Source organism: Oryzias latipes, chromosome 4 (assembly GCF_002234675.1).
Source record: "Oryzias latipes chromosome 4, ASM223467v1".
In the NCBI taxonomy this organism is placed as follows: domain Eukaryota; kingdom Metazoa; phylum Chordata; class Actinopteri; order Beloniformes; family Adrianichthyidae; genus Oryzias; species Oryzias latipes.
In genome coordinates this window covers 1,456,918-1,475,605 of record NC_019862.2, presented here as the reverse complement: position 1 = coordinate 1,475,605, position 18,688 = coordinate 1,456,918, and the positions used below count along the sequence as shown (strand labels likewise).

The window sequence follows — 18,688 nt, the reverse complement described above, 5'->3', positions numbered from 1 at the left end:
GACGGGAGGATCCCAAAAGATATCTTCTACAGAGAACTGGCACCTGGAAAGAGAACCACAGGCCGCCCTAACCTGCGATTTAAAGATATCGTGAAGCCGGGACATGAAAGCCATCGATATGAACACGCAGTCTTGGTAAGACCACACAGCAGACCGCCCAAAGTGGAGGGGCACCTTAAACAAACAGCTCAAGTCAGACAAAGCGAACATGATGCGTGCATCAGAAGAAAAGCAGGCCCGCAGGAGGTTATGCAACAACGACAGCCAGAGAACCACTTAGAGCTGCGGCTTCTGTGACAAACAATGCCTGTCCCGGATTGGCCTTTTCGGCCACCAACGACGCTGTCCCAGACGATCCAAGGACCTAGACGGGAGCTAGGACATGGTCCATGGTCAACACTGACTGACGGAGGTCAACGAAATCATTTCTCTTTTATTTGTGTTTGTTTTTGTGTATTTTATTATGAGGGAGTTATCCTTTTGTTTTATTGCACGTGTGGGAATTGGTGTTTTTCCGTTTTTGTTTCTTTATATGCACAGCCCCTTGAGCTGTTCTGTTTTCATGAAAAGGTGCTGTAGAAATTAAAGGAACGTGAATTTTAATTTATGTTTTACCATGCTGTGTGTGTGTGTGTGTGTGGGGGGGGGGGGGGGGGTTGAACGGGTTTTAAACAAAACATTTGTTGAATGTCTTGTTCTTTGTTAATGAAATGTGACTTTTTTATGTAAAGCCCTTTGAGCAACACGAGTTGGAAAAAAGTGCTACAGAAATAAAGTTTGATTTGATTTGATGAAAATACATTAGCAAGAACATATTAAATGCAGGTATCAGACCAAAAATGGTTCTTCTGACCAACAGTATGAATGAGTACTAGCTCTTTATTTCTCTATAGACATCTATGGGTTTCTTCGAACTGCCAGGTACTTCCTGTAGGAACACGCAGGGGGAGGGGTCAAGCTGTCCAGTGATGGTTTGTTCATACCTGGAGTTGGGGTTGGGGGATGCTCAGAACTTCCAGCAAAGAAATGTACTTCAATTTAATTAAAATATGTAAAGTTTAGCCTCAAATACAAAAGGGGTTTATACAAATATACACCTAGTGTGTCAGAAAATCCATAAACTCCTATTGTAACACTAACATCTGTCCAACACAAGAGGCCTTCAGATCTGATCTGTTTGCTCAGCTGTTGGACAGGACAAGTAAAAAAAGAGAGAAAGGAAATCGAGGAAAGGACTAAACTTCAAGTACTCACAGGCCACCAGGTCATTGAACGACCAGCCAAAAAGTACCCACCCACAGTGGTTCGATTGGCTCGGACTGATGCCTGTAAAGGAGAAAGTTCAGCTTTAGATCACCCAAAACCACCTCAGACAAAACAAATGTCTTAACAGGCCTATCCCTGGGGTCACCAACGCAGTGCCCTGCGGCGCATGGTTGCCCGCAAAGCCTGCTCTAAAGATTTCACACTGGAACTCAATATAATTTAAAAAGTTTCACTCGTGGTTGGAACAACCCTGGACTCCCTTGGAAAAGAGATCCTTAATCTCAATGGGAAAATTCCTGGGTAAATAAAGGTAAAAAAAAGAAAAAAAAACTTTGGAGTGCAACGGATCACTAGACACGATTCTCCTACTGTCCGTTCAGACCCACACCGAATTCGTGTTTTTGTGTATATCGTCTTAGTTTTAACAACGTTGCTGCTTGACACTTGTCGATAAGTGTTAACCCGGATTTCCTGCCGTGTGGGAGGAGCTTCCGTTGAAATCTTTTCTCCACCTTATCGTGGAGGACATGGATGGTGAGAGATCAGGATGTTTCTGCCGCTGGTCCTCTGTAACCAGTAGGAGGGGCTTGTAGCAGCAGGGACAACATTCTGACATGCCTTGATTTTCTTACTTTTGTTTCAATATAATTTTTTTTAAAGATGCATTGTCTCATTGCATTGCAGACTTTTTTCACGAGGCCTGTGAAAAAATCCCAGAAAGCCACCGAAAAAAAATTGTCAATTTTATGTCTGTTCTATAAAAATTTTTAGTTTTCAGATGGAACTGATCAAACAGTTAAGCGTTCTGTTTTATTTCTGTTTTCTTTTCAAACTTGAAAGCTTTGCTTTAAACATGTTCCTTCAGTGCATCTGTTGTGTTTAAAATAGGAAATAAATATTTCAGTCTAAACGACCTGCTTATGTTTTCAAATTTCTCTTATGAGCACAGTGTTCAAATTCGACAAAAAATAGTTATTTGGTTTATACCATTATATATATCGCCATCGCCTAAGGTGATATGACAAGATTCTACATCACCCAGCCCTACAACCAAGGTTTGGAAAAACAAAGGTTCCTCAAATGTTCTCAGTCCTGGGGCGGCAGCAGGAAGTCTGAACCTCAAAGAAAGAAAGGACTACAATCCAGACTGTGCAGTTACTCACCCAGATGCCAGTCACCATGACGACAATAAAGTAAACGACTACCACAGCTATGTCAGCAGCATCCACACTTCCACGGTTACCAGAAGGTGCCGCCGTGGTGAGACCAGGGGGGGTCGTACCTGTGTCAGAAATCTTTTGTTGGTGATCTTTTTCTTTTTTTGATGGTTTGTAATGACTACATATCAGACTTTTCTGATATGTCTGATAAACTGCATTTGTTAGGTGAGCTGTTCTGCTGGCTCTGAGCAGAACTTTGAAGCATTTTCTGCTGGGTGATAAAATGTCAATTAAAATGTCAGTAATAAAACTGAAGTATTAAAGAGGAAGACTTCTAAACTTAGACACCAATCCACACATCTATTTTGTTTGGCATGTATCCAAAAATAAACCCAGAGATGTTGAAGCGTCCAGCTCCTAGACCAGGGGTGTCAAACTCATTTTGGTTTGGGGGCCACATTCAGCCCGTCTGATCTCAAGTGGGCCGGACCAGTAACATAAAAGCAAAATAACAGCTTTGTTTTAGTTTTTTACTCAGTTGGAAAAAATGCCTCAATCAACATAGTAGCCTAATCACTTAGGGCTAATGGATCCCAAATAGAAGTAATTTCAATTAAAGAAAAGTTGGTCTATTCAATTTTATACAGACTGAATCTTTTACATGTGACACTGAAGCAATCCAGAAACTTTTCTTTATGGTGAGTCTCTCAGTGGTGCTGAATGTTATATTCTTTGAACACTGTGATGTTGGTGACATACAAAGCATTTGGGTTTTGCATTCAGCTTAGTGAAAGAAAAAACTCAATTTTTCCTGGAAATCTCTTCACTCCACTTCACTTTTTGACAACATTTTCGTCATTAGGGTGTCGCTACTGATCATCCTTATAGCAAGATAACAGGGGTAAGGCTCATAGGGAACCAAAGTGAATCTTAACCAGACACAGAGCTGTTATGTTTCAATTTTGGCACGTGCAGAGATATGCTGTTTCAACTATTTTTCCTTTCCTTTGCTCCCCCTAGTGGCGGAATTGCGCATTTCGGTTATTTCTTTAAAAATCATAAATCGCCACAGGAATGGACTAGAAACTTGTTTTCTTTTTTAATCATCCTTATGATTTTTACTCTTCATGTGTGCGCCGGACTTGACCATTCGGACCTAACCATTCGGATACGGCCCGCCAGGTGCAGTTAAAAGAAGCTGGCTTTTTGCCTAGCAGCATATATGTTTGTTATTTTAAAATATTCCTATTTAATGTGAAGCATCTCTCCATGTAGTTTCCAAGCCCGGCTAATGCAGTTTGGGGCTCATGGTTGCTGGAGCCTATCTTTGCCAATGTTGGGCACCAGTGGGGTACAACATTGACACTTTGCCAGTCCATTGGAGGGCCACGCAACAACTTACACTCACTTTCACACCCAAGGGACAAGTTAGAGACCCCCACACTCACAGGAGAAGATCCAAAGTCCACACAGAAAAGTCTCAGCCAAGACTTGAACACAGTATTGATTCATTCTAATTCTAACTACAACTCAAAGCCGCCCAAAGCGGTCCTAATGACATGTTTTAGTTGCTACAATAAAATCTTCTGATCATTTGTGTGAAATGCAGCAGTTGGTCTAATAGAGCAAGAGGTCCACTGTCTGCAGCCATGAGGAGCTCAGCTGTTTTAGTTCTACAAAACGCTCGGAAGGCTGACGGAAACTCAGAAACTCAATTTTAGAGTTGACCTGCAAGTTTTCTCGAAACCTTAGAAATATAGAGTTTAGATATGGGCATAAAATTAACCAAAACTTGATCAAGAGTAGACGTTTCAAAGAAAGGTTTAGCTCTGAATAAGTGTGGATTTCTTTTTAAATCAAATCAAAGCGTTTCTCATGCTTTGTGCAGCTAAAAACCCTTTACAATAAAAAAACAGAACACAGGTACAGAAATTCTAAAGATCCGACCCAACCTTCATTCTCCCCCCTCCCTCTGTTGACACATGCACTCTATTATCACACACACAATGAATGCTTCTTTTTAAAAGTACCTGGTAAACAACTACACCTGTGGAAAAATACAATTGTGATGCCCAAATGAACGCTTCTGTTTGACTGTACTGTTTGTTCATGATTATTTTCTTTGACTTAATAAAAGTAGACGAATCTTTGTAATGAGAAAGAAAAGAATCTTTAGAACAAGGAGAGACTAGCCTTGGCCTGAACCTTTGGTCCAAAGGCATTTTATTCTGTCTCCATCGTAGCAGCAATGCAGGACAGATTAAGGTTCTTAGTGAAACAGAAAGAGGTGGCAGCAGAAGTTTGAGGCTCTGCTGTAAACCATGAATTACAGGCATGCAACCTTTTTAAAGCGCGGCTGGCCAAACGATGGCTGAGCGAGCAGCGGCTCCTTTGGGAAACAATGACCCGTCTGTGATGGTAGAAGCATATTAGTATGCAAACCTCAGCTCAGTCCTGTTTTGCTTCACGGAAGCATGCTAAGGTTAGAGAACAGCAAAGCACCATGGGAACTCTGCAGGGCAGTGATGGCGGTTGTCGTCAAGTGTTGAGAAATCTCTGAACATAGAAAATAACATTCTTGTTGGATTAGTGTGTCCTCAAGCGTCCACGATAGTTTCATGTAGAGGGCAGAATAATCGTCACTATTTGAGCCATTTTCATCTATAAACCCTCCAAACACGGTCATTGATGATCGTCAACATGTGAAAACACTTCTAACTTCTTTCCCAAATTCTACTTGCAGCTGAATGGATCTGAAAGGAGCCTGGAAGTCTGAGCATCTTTGGGAAATTAAAATCTTCTGCTGCTGTTTATGGCTCATCATTTGTTTTTGTCCTGAATAGTTAAGACTTTGGGTTTGTGTCACTGTTTTTAAAATTTAAATGCCAAGATTTTGACTTTTACTGCAATGAATTTGGGCCACAATTATTTTTTTGGTCGCTACTCTAGATGGACATGAGACGTTTACTGAAACCTGGGACAGATATTACTTTATGTAGGTCAGGCATTAAGTGCAGCACTGATAAAATAATGATGACGGATGGAAAAAACAAAGAAGGAAGTTAATTTTTAACCGAACTGTCCCACTGCACAGAGAATGCTTATGTGAGGTTTATGGGTGAAGTGCGGATCGGTACCAGCAGGAGAACAAGACCCACACAGTGAATATGTTATTACATTTAGCTCTGCTTTTTATACCAATTTACAGCAAGTCATCTGCATCTAAAATTAAGCACCACACCAATACAAACTACAGTCTCATTAGATTAGGTCTGGTCAAACCCCAGAATGGCTCGGGGTCACTGAGGTCCATCAATTTGAGCTCAACCCTTGTGCCATCCTATGACCCCCCCCCCCCCCTTCCATTGACCTGTTCTCCCTACCATGACAAAGGTGGATAAAGGTGGAAAGATTTCATGTAATCCATGGACACCAGTGAAGATCACAAATCATTGAAGAAAAAAGGTTCAGAGCACTGTCTAGTGGGTCTAGATGACCCAACTCCCAATGGTAAAGTGCCTAGGATAGCACAAGGGTTACAGACAGAAATGGTGTCTGCCTCCTGTCATGAAGGATCATGATAGCTCAGAAAATGACAAAAAAGAGGGAACTTTAAAAATCCTGATGGTTTGGTTCTCTTCTTGTATGTTTCCAGCCCCTTTTTACATCTATCCATTTCCAGTGTTCCTTCTCTCTCGTTAAGTGGCAAAAAGACACATTTAACTATAACTAAATAAAAAATATTTGCTTTTCCCAAAAAGAAACATTTTTGTTAAAGTTACATTTCTAATTTAGACCAAACAAAAACCAATGAAGCCTCAGCATGTTCACTTTTTTCTCTAGTTATGATTCAACTAATGAAGTTAATGTTGAGTATAATGTTGGTACTTTTGGTGTAAAATTCCTCAAACATGTTGTCATTGCTTAGATGTTCAAACTGACTGTTGCTCTTTCACAAACATGAATAAAAAGGTTTGTATTTTTAAATTAAGTAATAATAATGCTGAAAGAAGCCGGAAAGTTCTGACCTGTGCTGAGACTGCCAGCCATGATCCCAAGCCCACCTCAGAATCCAGAGGGAATTTTCGGGTTAAAAACTGCTAGGTGTTGTTCAGGAAGTGACACGTGTCAATGATTGATGGGCCTCACTAGTTAGTCTTTAACTAGAACTACTCTCATCTAGATGTTAGCAGAGCCGTTGGTCATAAGATTATTCAGTGACCAACTTCAATCTTTTTTTTGGTGATCCCCCACAAACTCACCGCCTCTGACAGCCATTCCACTTCATGCTTCCTATTTGAAAGCTGCTAACATCAGAGCAAAGGGGAACCATTGTACTCACTTCAACTCTGCCTCTCACTTTTTCACCATAAATGCCTGCAGTTTGTTATCCGTTTGGAAGCCTCTAAGGAGATGCAGCACAATGTGGAGGTGGAAAAGACCAGGACTTGAAGGATAGGTTGGACACAAAGGGGGGAGAGGCGGTTCTGTTCAGGTCAGGCCCAGAAACAGAGTCGGGAGGATGAGCAGCAGGTTAGGATGATGAAGGACAGAGATGGAGGTCTGTCGTCAGGTCCGGCAAGTGGGATGGAACGATGGAAGGAGAACATTGAAGATCATGTTAGAGAACACAGAGCAGAAGAGGAACCGGATATGGAGCAGGAAGTAGCAAGGATCAGAAGGATGAAGTGAGAAAGAGGAGGAGGAAGAGTGGAAAGGTAGTTGGTCCTGGCAACGTACCTGTGCAGGTATAGAAAAGTTTAGGAGAGGTGGCAGCAGAAATTCTGACCGGACGGTTGAACAAGATGGTGGACAGTGAGATGATAAGGAATGAAGGAGAAATGTTTTAGTTCCATTTCAAAAATAATAGAGACATGCAGAGAAACTACAGAATCCCACTGAATTATGGGAAAGAGTAGAGGAAGCTGGACTGAGGTCAGAGGGGAACAACAGTTTGGTTTCATGCAGAGAAAGAGAACCACAAATACAATCTTTGCTTTGAGGATGTTTCTGGAGAGGATCAGAAGGATCTGCATCGTGTCTTTGAAGATCCACAGAAAATCTGACAGGATCCATAGAGGATCTGTTGTTTGGGGGAGGAAGTCTGGTTGTTCGGGGGAGGAAGTCTGGTTGTTCAGGACACAGAGGAGAGCTGGGAGACAGCTGTGAGATGTTCTGTAGGAGTGACAGGGGAGGTCAAGGTGGAGGTGGGACTGCACCGAGGATCCGCTTTGAGCTCCTTCCTGTTTGCTGTGGTGATGGACAGACTGACAGGAATCTCTGTGGACCACAATGTTTGCAGATGATGTTGTGATGTGCAGTGAGAGCAGGTGGAGGTTTGCTCTGGAAAGGAGGAATGAAGGTCAGCTGCAGTGAGAGCATCTGTGTGCGAATGAGGGGAACTCTGGTGGTCCTTCACTACATCGCGGTTCACCCTTTGTAGGACAAAATTCTATTAATCTCAGTCAGATCTTTGCTTACATTCTATATAACTGGACTGATTTTTCCATGTCTGTCTAAGAAAAGTGTGTAGTGAGGAGTTTTACAGCCATCAAATATTGATCATTGTAAAAAATAATGTCTAGCTTGCAAATTTTGTCTACTGGTGATTATTTTCAGAAGGTAACTAGTGAGAAAGGAGGGAGCCCTGAACGTGAGACAACCTCTGGCTGTTTAATGCAACTGAAATGAATTGAGGTGAAATCCCATCTGTGAGTCAATCATGTTTATTGACCTTCAGGAGAAAATCTGTTACAGCCTTATTTTACCTACAGTCAACATAACTAACACATGGAGGCGCGGCCCACACAGGCCATGCTGATACGGCAGGAAGAAATGGTAAAAAACACTCGTCTCAGAGGAGAAACTGAATCTACACTCAAAATTCAACACCAAACGAAAGCAAAACCGTCTGCAGACGCTCAGCTCAGCGCAGGAAGAACGACCGAATGCATCCTGTCCTCCATGGGAAGCTGCTCGATTCCCATGTGACCCGTCCCGCGGCTTCTTCCCGCCGTTCCCGTGCAATGCCAGGTCTATTTGAACATGAGGGGGGAGGAGGTGGGTCACATGATGCTGTTGGATGACATCATTCAGCCGGAGGGGGCTCCTGAGGTTCCTTATTGACTGCAGCAGACAGAGAAATGACAGGAAGACTTTTTAAAAACTGGACCCGTTCGTTTCCACCGGTGCTGATGTGCGGATCCTACCTTCTTCTCGTGCCTTCATCCGGGCCACAAAGTTGTAGCTTTTGGTCCTGCGATAGTTATCATAGGGGTCGTCGAGCGACACCCCCACCCCTTTGTACTGATCCCACTTATCCCTGATGTCCCCCCCTTTGATGGGGTCCTGTATGCCCTGCTCCTTGGCCCCCAGTCCACCAGAACCACTCCAGCCTGCAGAGAGAGCAGCAGTCTCAGAACCCGCCCACACTGGAAGCCTGCCGCTGACAGCGGGCCGTACCCATCTTCATGAGCAGCTGGTGACCCTTGTTCTCCTCTCCCAGGCGGGCGTCTGAAGGCGGTTTGGAGGAGGGCGTGGCCAGCAGTCCCACAGACCTGTGTAGGAGGGTCAGGCTGGTGTGTTTTGTGACAGAAACACAAGATGATAAAACATTTGACATGCCACTTACGAAGGGGAGGAGCTGCGGGACGTGTGGCCACGGCGCCGCTTAGACGGTGAACGGGAGCGGGATCTGGACCTAGAGCGACTCTGAGATGATCGGGATCGACTCCTGGACCTGCAGAGTCCACAGAACAGCAGCTGTAGTCTGTTATTGGGTTTTTTAATCAGACATGCATCTTCGTTTGCCGTTTGAAACAGATAACCATCATGTGACCGTCACGAGAGCGCGTCCACACCTGGACCGTGAGTAGGAGCGCGAGCGGCTGCGGGAGTGGGAAGATCGGGATCGGGACCTGGAGGATTTGGAGGAACGAGAACTGGAGCGAGATGAAGACCTTCCTCTGCTGCGAGAGCGACTCCTAGAGCGGCTGCCTCCACGGGCGCTGTGGGCGGAGCCAAAGGGTTAGTGGTGCAGAATCATCTCTCCTGACCTCCCTGAGGATGAGAGAAAGCTCACCTGTTCCTCTTTTCTTGCTCTTTCTTCCTCCGGGCCCTCATCTTGGCTCTGAAGAACTCGTACAGTCCGTTCTGCTCCCATCCCTCACTGGAACAAAGCACAGAGGGTCAGCCGGCCTGCAGGCTGCTTCTGCTCTGGGTTCAAGCAAACCGTCAGCTGGGACCGTTCCACATCCAGCCTCAGGAGGCGGTACCTGTTCCTGGGCCGATCGTGGGAGGGAGGGCTGTAGAACGCCTCCACTGCGGCCAGCAGGCGCTCACTAGGGGGCATGGGGGGTGGCAGGCGGATGTCCTTGGGGTCCAGAGGTTTGTAGTCAGAATCCTCCAGCTGTGGGGCACAGCAGTGGTTAAACCAGCCTTTTCTATGTTTTTGGCCACACCTCCACAGCAGACTCTGCTGCAGTTAGAAATCCCTTTTTGACAGTTGTTTCTACAAATTGACAATGTTGATAAAACGAGCTTTTAGCACCTTTAGCTGCAGGTAAACCTTCCCTTTATTCATGCAAAAACTTTTGTTCCACTGCTCCCCATGAAGTTAAAGTCTACAACCACCACAACCAAAGTTTTGTTGACCCTTTGACCTTGAGAAAAGTTTCCTTAGAAAATACACTTTAGTACCTTCTACAGATTCATAGACGATGAAAATCATGTTTTTGGTAAATTAACATGTTCTTGAAGCATTTTTCTCATGATGGAGATCATTTATGAAAAAAAAACTAAATTTCACTTTAACTATTGTTAAGAATCAGGAGCAGATGGAAACATTTCATAGGAAAAAGCTTGTAGCAGACCCTGGAGCTTCCTGCTCTGCTCCATTCTGATCATCCACTGTCAGACCAACAGATCCATGAACGGACTGAGCTGGAATCTGGATCAGAACTGGACGGATGGACAGATCTGATACTGCTGCCATTTTTGTAGCACTGCTGATGTTAGACTGGGGGGAGCTGTAAGCTAGCAGGAGAGAGTGTAAACAATTGGATGATGGGAAAATAGGGCTTACTCCACGCCAAAACTCCTACCCACAACTCAAGGGGGAATTTCTACTCTTATAGAATAGAATAGAATAGAATATCTTTATTTCTATAGCACTTTTCCCAGAGCGAGTCACAAAGTGCTTCCGTCTGAGGAGCAGCACATTTTTTTGTCATTTTCAACGTTCTAATGCTAATATAACAGACTATTTTCGTTCCTCTTTATTGTTTTATGTTGAAACGGGAAGTTTCATCTGGAGGAGGGGGCGTATGTAACACTGTTTACTTCTGCATTGGTGTTTGGATGACAGGTTCATGACGTAATGTGACAAATGAACTTCAGGTTATGTGAATGAAAAGGAGAATAAAGGCTGCAGCGGTCCTCTACACCCAAACGTGTCTCTGAGCTCCTTATTTTACAAATGAAACTCTGCTTTACCGACACTGAACCCCAGAAAGACAGCTCCACTGACAATAATCTGATTTTGAGTCATCAAAAGGTTCAGAATCTCTTTGTTATTTAAACCTATCCAGAAATAAAGCTTCACAAAAGGCGCGAGGGGTAGAATGGACCATACAACGCTGACCCCGCCCCTTTAAGCTATAGGTTTTGCTCCATTTGGAATTTTTTTTTGATCTCTCATTTGAACCCTTTAAACAAAGATTGGCTCCTTCAGAGGCGGTGAGGTAGGAAGCGTCTGCTGCATTCTACATCAGCATGGTCCTGTTAGCCAGTGACGGCGTCCTGGTAGCCGGTGACGGCGCCCTGTTAGCCGGTGACGGCGCCCCGTAACCAGTGACGGCGCCCCGTAACCGGTGACGGCGCCCCGTAACCGGTGACGGCGCCCCGTAACCGGTGACGGCGCCCCGTAACCGGTGACGGCGCCCGGTAGCCGGTGACGGCGCCCGGTAGCCGGTGACGGCGCCGGTAGCCGGTGACGGCGCCCGGTAGCCGGTGACGGCGCCCGGTAGCCGGTGACCGCCCGGTAGCCGGTGACGGCGCCCGGTAGCCGGTGACGGCGCCCGGTAGCCGGTGACGGCGCCCGGTAGCCGGTGACGGCGCCCGGTAGCCGGTGACGGCGCCCGGTAGCCGGTGACGGCGCCCGGTAGCCGGTGACGGCGCCCTGGTAGCCGGTGACGGCGCCCTGTTAGCCGGTGACGGCGCCCTGTTAGCCGGTGACGGCGCCCTGTTAGCCGGTGACGGCGCCCTGTTAGCCGGTGACGGCGCCCTGTTAGCCGGTGACGGCGCCCTGTTAGCCGGTGACGGCGCCCTGGTAGCCAGTGACGGCGCCCTGGTAGCCGGTGACGGCGCCCTGGTAGCCGGTGACGGCGCCCTGTTAGCCGGTGACGGCGCCCTGGTAACCAGTGACGGCGCCCTGTAACCAGTGACGGCGCCCTGTAACCAGTGACGGCGCCCTGGTAGCCAGTGACGGCGCCCTGTTAGCCAGTGACGGCGCCCTGTTAGCCAGTGACGGCGCCCTGGTAGCCAGTGACGGCGCCCTGGTAGCCAGTGACGGCGCCCTGGTAGCCAGTGACGGCGCCCTGGTAGCCAGTGACGGCGCCCTGGTAGCCAGTGACGGCGCCCTGGTAGCCAGTGCCGGCGCCCTGGTAGCCAGTGACGGCGCCCTGGTAGCCAGTGACGGCGCCCTGTTAGCCAGTGACGGCGCCCTGTTAGCCAGTGACGGCGCCCTGTTAGCCAGTGACGGCGCCCTGTTAGCCAGTGACGGCGCCCTGTTAGCCAGTGACGGCGCCCTGTTAGCCAGTGACGGCGCCCTGTTAGCCAGTGACGGCGCCCTGTTAGCCAGTGACGGCGCCCTGTTAGCCAGTGACGGCGCCCTGGTAGCCAGTGACGGCGCCCTGTGTTTTAAAGAGACAACACGCTAAACAGACTTCATGTCCGTGTTCTGCATCACGGGAAAAGGTCTCCTCCCTGTGGAGTTCAGACTCACTTTGACCAGGGGGGCCATGAGCCCCGCCGGCAGGTCGAAGTACGGCACGTTGGGCACGAGGCTGGGGTCGTCCTGGACTGGGGGCTGGCGCTGGCGCACATGTGGCGAGTGGCCATTGAAGCCGTGCTGGGTGGGGCCAAACTCTGGGTGCTGGCCCCCCGCCCAGGGAGGATGCTCTGCTGCCATGCCTGGCGGTGGGAGCCTCGGGCTGGGGTGGTGGGGGGGAGGAGGGGGTCCCGGCATTTCTGTCAAACAGAATTGGCTGTTGAGGGTGCGGGCACACATAAGGGGGTTCTGTAGGGGGTGGGGACTCACCTCCAGGATAGTCGCCCTGAGCGTAGTCGAAGCGGTGGGGGGTGTACGGCCTCTCAAAATGGTGTCTGGGGGGAAAGTCATCCTGCATGAACCGAGGGGGGAAGCGCCCAAATCCATGGGGTGGTGGAGGGGGTTGGTTGAAGGGTGGAGGCTGCTGGTGCGGGGGAAAAGGTCCTCTAAAATGGGGGGGTCTCTGTAAAAGACAAATAAATCAAAAGAAAGGCTCTCTACACCCCCCCCCCCCCACCACCATCGTTATTGATTATCACATGCCTGCATGCGTGGCGGAAACGGGGGCTCCCTTTGACCCCAAGGGGGCTGCTCAGGCTGGTTTCCCCACGGCGGCTGCTGCTCAAAGGAGTTCCAGGCCGGGGGGCCCGGGTCTGACCCGGCCGGTCCACTCCAGGGACCTCCTTCTCTGGGAGGACCCCCACCCCAGTTCCCAGGGTCTCTCTGGTCATTCCACATGTTGTCATGGCTGTTCCACGGAGGGCAAGGAGGGGGGGGCTGATTTGGGTCAAACGGAGGCTGAAAAAGGGACAGCATTGAGCAAAGTCAGGAGTCAAAATCAAAAAGAAACAAACACTCAGGGGGTGGGGGTCTGGGACACCGCAGAGCCTCTAGGGTCCCACTCGATCATCTAAACTTCTAAAGTGTTCCCAGTGGTCTTTAATTCTGACTGAACTGTTTTTAGACTCAAATCAAATACGTGTTGTTCTTCTAGGACAGTGTCTCCCAACCCCGGTCTTTGGGGACACTGTCCTGTTTTTTCTTTTATTCAACCCCCCTCAAACACAGCTGTCATTGCTGGCCTGCTGCAGAGCCTGATGATGAGCTGGATCACCGCGCATGAGCAGGACAGCATGGACAACGTGCAGGACAGCGGTCCGGGGACCAGGGCTGGGAAACACTGCTGTAAGCCCGCCCTTATTTCCCATCATCCATCTGTTTACGTGCTCTCTCACTAGCTTACAGCCCCTCACACCCCCAACCTAACATTACCAGTTCTGATCCAGATTCCAGTTCAGACGTGGAAAACAAAGACGCACATGGATCTGTCAGTGGATGCACCAGAATGGAGTGGAGCAGGGAGCTCGCTGTGGTGCCTCACAGGATAACATAAAAGAGGCGTCTTTGGACTAAACAAGGTTGGACTGAGCACAGAGCCCTGTGGAACATAATGACTTCCTCTGCTAAACAAAGAGTCCGTCAGATAAAGCAGTTTAACCCTTGTGTTATCCTAGGCACTTTAACATTGGGAGGTGGGTCATCTAGACCCACTAGACAGTGCTCTGAACCTTTTTTCTTCAATGATTTGTGATCTTCACTGGTGTCCATGAATTACATGAAATCTTTCCACCTTTATCCACCTTTGTCATGGTAGGGAGAACACGTAAATGTAAAGGGGGGGGCATAAGATAGCCTTAAGGGCAGGGCTCCAGACTAACTTTTTTCAGTAGGAGCACAGTGGCCCCTAACAGAAAATTTTAGGGGCACAACCAGAAAATTTAGGGGCGCATACCGTAAATCAACATGCTAACCAAATCTACTAATTTCCACTGTATTACTATTAAATACTTTAATAATAGATGCAGAAATTACAATGTGCTGTTTCTGATTCAGTGTCACATTTTATTCTGCACTTTTGAAGATGCAACAAGAAGGTAAACTGACATCACCATCGCTGTCATGACAGTACAAATAGTAAAGAAAATGGATGGAAATGTATCTTTGTGACACCAAATAGGTGCAGCCAAGATGCACAATAAGCGTGTTTGAGATCACCCAGGTGGACTCAACGCTGCGCAGATCACCTGGTGTGTGACATATATTTTTGTTTTTGCTCCAACATCAACTGTCAATCATCACAAAAATATCGCGAGAAAGGGGTGGGAGCAAGGGGCAAACCTACCTAGACACAGCTGGAAACTGAACTGACTGAAAGCTGCCCTACAGACTACAAAACAATGCATTATGGGACAAATGTCCTGATGGTTTTTGTAGTGGAGTGATTAATTAAAATAATTTAAAATACCAATTCATTAAAAAAGGCTACATGCATTACAAAACATTAAAAATAATCGTAAAATAAATATACAATAACACAGATCACACTAAGGGGGAGAGGAATATTAAAACTAAATTGAATGTTAAGGACAACTCCAACTTCCTGTTGTCCTTCAGTCTCGCTGCAGATTCGCCTTCATCTCACAGCCCCCCCCCCCCCCCCCCCCCCCCCCCAGGTCTCCCCGACGATCCAGGCGAGGTGCCGGTTCATCTCAAACACGTCTATCGTTGCATTTTCCCCACGTATTTTCAGTGTGTCTAAAACTAATGTTGTTTTTGCTCGAGCGTGTTTAAAGTTCAAGCCCCTGTCACGCATGTAGGTGTGGGACATTTATTCTCCTCAGCCGACCCGACTCCCGCAGGAGCGGTGAGCTGCCGTAACAACAGCCGTGCACGAGAACCGCTTTATGCGCCGCCGTAACCGTAACCAAAGCCTAAACCTTCCTCCGGTTCTGAGACCCAGAGAAAAGTTCAGCACGGACTGCATGTATTTAGAAAATTACGATCGAATAGATACGTTCTAGAAAGGAAAGTAAGGAACTCCTTAATGTGGTCCGGGGAGGGAGCTGTCAGGTGTCCTGCTTTCAAGCCCCGTCATTGTCCCGCCCCCAAGAGTCATTTACCCCACTGTGATTGGTTGGTCATCTCCGTGCACGACAATGAAAAAGTGTCATTCATACAAACTGGCGGGCTGCAGTAACATTAAATTTTCATATTAAGGCGGGGGCCGCAAAATATCATCTTGGGGGCCGCAAATAGCCCGCGGGCCGCGAGTTTGAGAACCCTGCTGTGCACTAGCCGCAGGCCGGAAGAATGAATCAATAGTTCACTTACTCATAGCTCAGACGCACATATCAGGTTGTGACTATATTTGTCTCCGTTTCCTTCCCACAGATGTTTACGCGCGCGCAAATATCTCTAGGCCCCGCCCCTCCACATATTTTAGCCACTTACAGTGACTTATTCTTCTCACACGCAGTGGCCGCCTCACAGACGGGCATCACGCGAGAGTGTGTGCTCGCGTTTCATGAGCATGTGCGCGAGTGTGTGTGTCTGCCTGCGTGCGTGTGGGCTCGCGTCTCATTGATTATTTCATTGATCATTGACGTGCCCCCTCCACATTTAATGTATAAAAAAATACGTAGGGTGGGGGAGGCAAATTTACTGGTCGCACATGTGCGACTGGATGTAAAATTCAGTCGCACACTCTCAAATTTTGGTCGCAAAATGCGAGCAATTGGTCGCAGTCTGGAGCCCTGCTTAAGGGGTTAAATCAGTTCCTAACTTTCCAATGAAAGGTTCACTTTCTGCAGAGCCGGTTCAGTGTTATGTGATCTAAATCTTCACTTAAATCATTTCAGCTCCGACGGTCATAGGGTTGACATGCAACCGTTTTCTAATGAGCTTCATAAAAACATGAAGTTCCTAATAAGCTAAAAGTTTTTAAAAGTTTTTAGATGATCACAATGGGACTGCTGGAGAACATGTACCGGCTGGTTGGGGTTCCAAGGCCCGATGTGCTGTGGATCAAACCAGCCGGGCTTGTTGGGTGGGATGTCTGAGGGTCCCGCAGAGCTGCTTGAGTCCTGAGGTCTTGGAGGTTCAAAGTCTCCTGGAGGAGGCCCAGACATGGGAGGCTTTCCATCTCCTGAAGACAGCAATCACAAGATCCATTAGAGAAACATCAGTCCAACCTGAAACATCTGATGGGAAAAAAACTCTATTGGACAACTTTAAAGACAGACATGACAGACATTTGTACTCAGATGTATTGATTTTTGACACCACCTTGTAAGTTACTGATGTGATAGAATGAACAAAGGCATTCTCTATCAGTTTGTAACGTATTATATTCCAATTAGGGTTGCACAGCGGCGCAGTGCTTAGCACCTATGCAAGAAGGCCCCTGGTTCAAGTCCCGGCTGGGGGACCTGAACCAGAACACCAATGGGGGGCCTTTCTGTATGGAGTTAGCATGTTCTCCCCGTGCATGCGTGGGTTTTCTCCGGCTTCCTCCCACCGTCCAAAAACATGCTTCATAGGTTCATAGGTTACTGTGAATTTGCATGGCCCTGCGACAGACTGACGACCTGTCCAGGATGATGTCCCCAAGATAGGCTCCAGCAGCCCTGTGACCCCGAAAGGGACAAAACGGGTTTAGAAGATGGATGGATGAGGTTTTTATGTTCCCCTCTTAATAATCCCAGAGAATCGCTGAAGAACTGCTTCAACCGTCCTCTCACCACCACGTCATTCTGATGTCAGAGCCCCCCCCCCGGCTCTGAACATCTCCAGGTCTTTTTAAGGAGCATGTTGTGCTGAAAGCAGTGGTTAACATGATCAAGAGAGGTCAGCCCCAGAAACCATCCAGCACATCCTCAGAAGGTCATGGAAGGCTGCAAAGGCTGGCTTGTGCGAGTCTCACCGTCATGAGGGGTCATGGGTGGAGGTTTCTCTGATTCAGCTGGAGCAGCCAGCTGACCTACAGCCGAAGGTGGAGGCTGCTGCTTCAAGCTGGAAACAAACTCCTCATGTTGGGACTTTAGGGTCTGGATCTGCTGCTGGAAGGCCAGCTGGATGGGCTGCACCACAGCAGCGTACTCAGTGATCAGAGATGCCTGGGGGCAGACAAGCAGAGTGTTAGTCTACAGCCACGTCACCACGGTTACCAGAACATACCCCAACTTAACCTGATTTACTTCACTTTGAACTGGTTAATATTAAGCTAGATCAATTTAACCTGGTCCACCCTTTTCATCTTCACCTAAACTCAATTCACCAGAATCTACAGAGGGGGAAGAAAAGGATTCGGTTAGCCGTCAAATGTGTAAGATGTCCCACCTACACAGATGAGGGGGGGTTCCGGGAAATCCCATTGTAGGATTTTTATAAAGTAATTGATCAAAAAAGGCTGAGCTGATCCAGAAGAGGATTGGGTAAGTGTCATGTGATCAGGAGAAACCAAAAAGAAACTTTTTGGTAAAAACACAACATTTTGTGTTTGGAGGAGAAAGAATGCTAAGTTGCATCCAAAAAGCACTAAACCTGCTGTGAAGCACAAGCATGGGGGTGGAAACATCATGCTTTGGGGCTGTTTTTGTACAAAAGGGAGCAGGACAACTGATCGGTATAAGTGGAGGGATGGATGGGACCATGTACGGTGAGAGTTTGGACAAAAACTTCCATCAGAGAGAGCATTGGGAAGGAAACATGTCTTTGTGATTTTTCAGCATGACGATGATTCCAGACATCACCATGGTAACAAAGGAGTGGCTCCAGATCTCAAGCCCATGGAGAACCTTTGGAATGAGTTGAAAGTCTGTTTGCCAGCAACAGCCCTAAAACATCACAGCTGTTTAGAAAATCTGCATGGAAAAAATGGACCAAAATAGCAGTTTGTGAAAACCTCATGAGGACCTCCAGAAAACATCCCACCTCTGTCAATGACAACTAAGTATTGAGAGGAACTTTTGTTATTGATCAAATAGTGTTGATCCAACATATCAGCAAATCCTTTAATTAAAAATCAAACACTGTGACTTTCTGGATTATTTTATCTTCTTCTCACAGATAATGAATGATGGACATTCCTAAATCATAAACGTTAACAGTTACTTACTGTCACAACTATTTTTATGAATCATTAGGTCACAGAAACAAAAACTGCCTTTAGGACCAATCAATGCAGCGCCACTGACCTGGTACTGTCCAAGACCCAAAGCTGGATTCTGGAGCTGCTGAATGGTCTCCTCATCAAAGTAGCCATTTTTCTCCCACAACTGCAACAGCTGGAGAGTCAGAGATGAGAGTCACAGAGATGAGTCAGAGAGATGAGAGTCACAGAGATGAGAGTCACAGAGATGAGAGTCACAGAGAT

At 47.2% G+C, this 18,688-nt stretch overlaps 2 protein-coding genes across 3 annotated transcripts in view; both read right to left on the bottom strand.

Moving 5' to 3' along the window:
• LOC101159252 (sodium/glucose cotransporter 4) overlaps window positions 1–6,548 on the bottom strand; it is a 43,326-nt gene extending 36,778 nt beyond the window's left edge. Inside the window, exons 1-3 of the mRNA XM_004067579.4 lie at window positions 6,455–6,548; window positions 2,430–2,548; window positions 1,255–1,326 (exon numbers count right to left, since the gene is read on the bottom strand). Coding sequence (XP_004067627.1) covers window positions 1,255–1,326; window positions 2,430–2,548; window positions 6,455–6,476 — 213 coding nt within the window. The 5' untranslated portion in view covers window positions 6,477–6,548. The remainder of the gene's footprint in view (window positions 1–1,254; window positions 1,327–2,429; window positions 2,549–6,454) is intronic.
• A 1,588-nt stretch (window positions 6,549–8,136) lies between these two features.
• Window positions 8,137–18,688, bottom strand: part of cherp (calcium homeostasis endoplasmic reticulum protein) — a 29,842-nt gene continuing 19,290 nt past the window's right edge. The window contains exons 8-20 of one of the 2 annotated variants that reach the window (XM_023953923.1): window positions 18,510–18,599; window positions 17,237–17,429; window positions 16,302–16,459; window positions 13,018–13,272; window positions 12,745–12,937; window positions 12,430–12,674; window positions 9,701–9,834; window positions 9,508–9,594; window positions 9,287–9,433; window positions 9,058–9,165; window positions 8,889–8,983; window positions 8,636–8,821; window positions 8,137–8,552 (exon numbers count right to left, since the gene is read on the bottom strand). In XM_023953923.1, the coding sequence (XP_023809691.1) occupies window positions 8,515–8,552; window positions 8,636–8,821; window positions 8,889–8,983; window positions 9,058–9,165; window positions 9,287–9,433; window positions 9,508–9,594; window positions 9,701–9,834; window positions 12,430–12,674; window positions 12,745–12,937; window positions 13,018–13,272; window positions 16,302–16,459; window positions 17,237–17,429; window positions 18,510–18,599 (1,929 nt within the window). In that variant the 3' untranslated portion in view covers window positions 8,137–8,514. The remainder of the gene's footprint in view (window positions 8,553–8,635; window positions 8,822–8,888; window positions 8,984–9,057; window positions 9,166–9,286; window positions 9,434–9,507; window positions 9,595–9,700; window positions 9,835–12,429; window positions 12,675–12,744; window positions 12,938–13,017; window positions 13,273–16,301; window positions 16,460–17,236; window positions 17,430–18,509; window positions 18,600–18,688) is intronic. The other variant, XM_023953924.1, reaches the window with a different exon arrangement.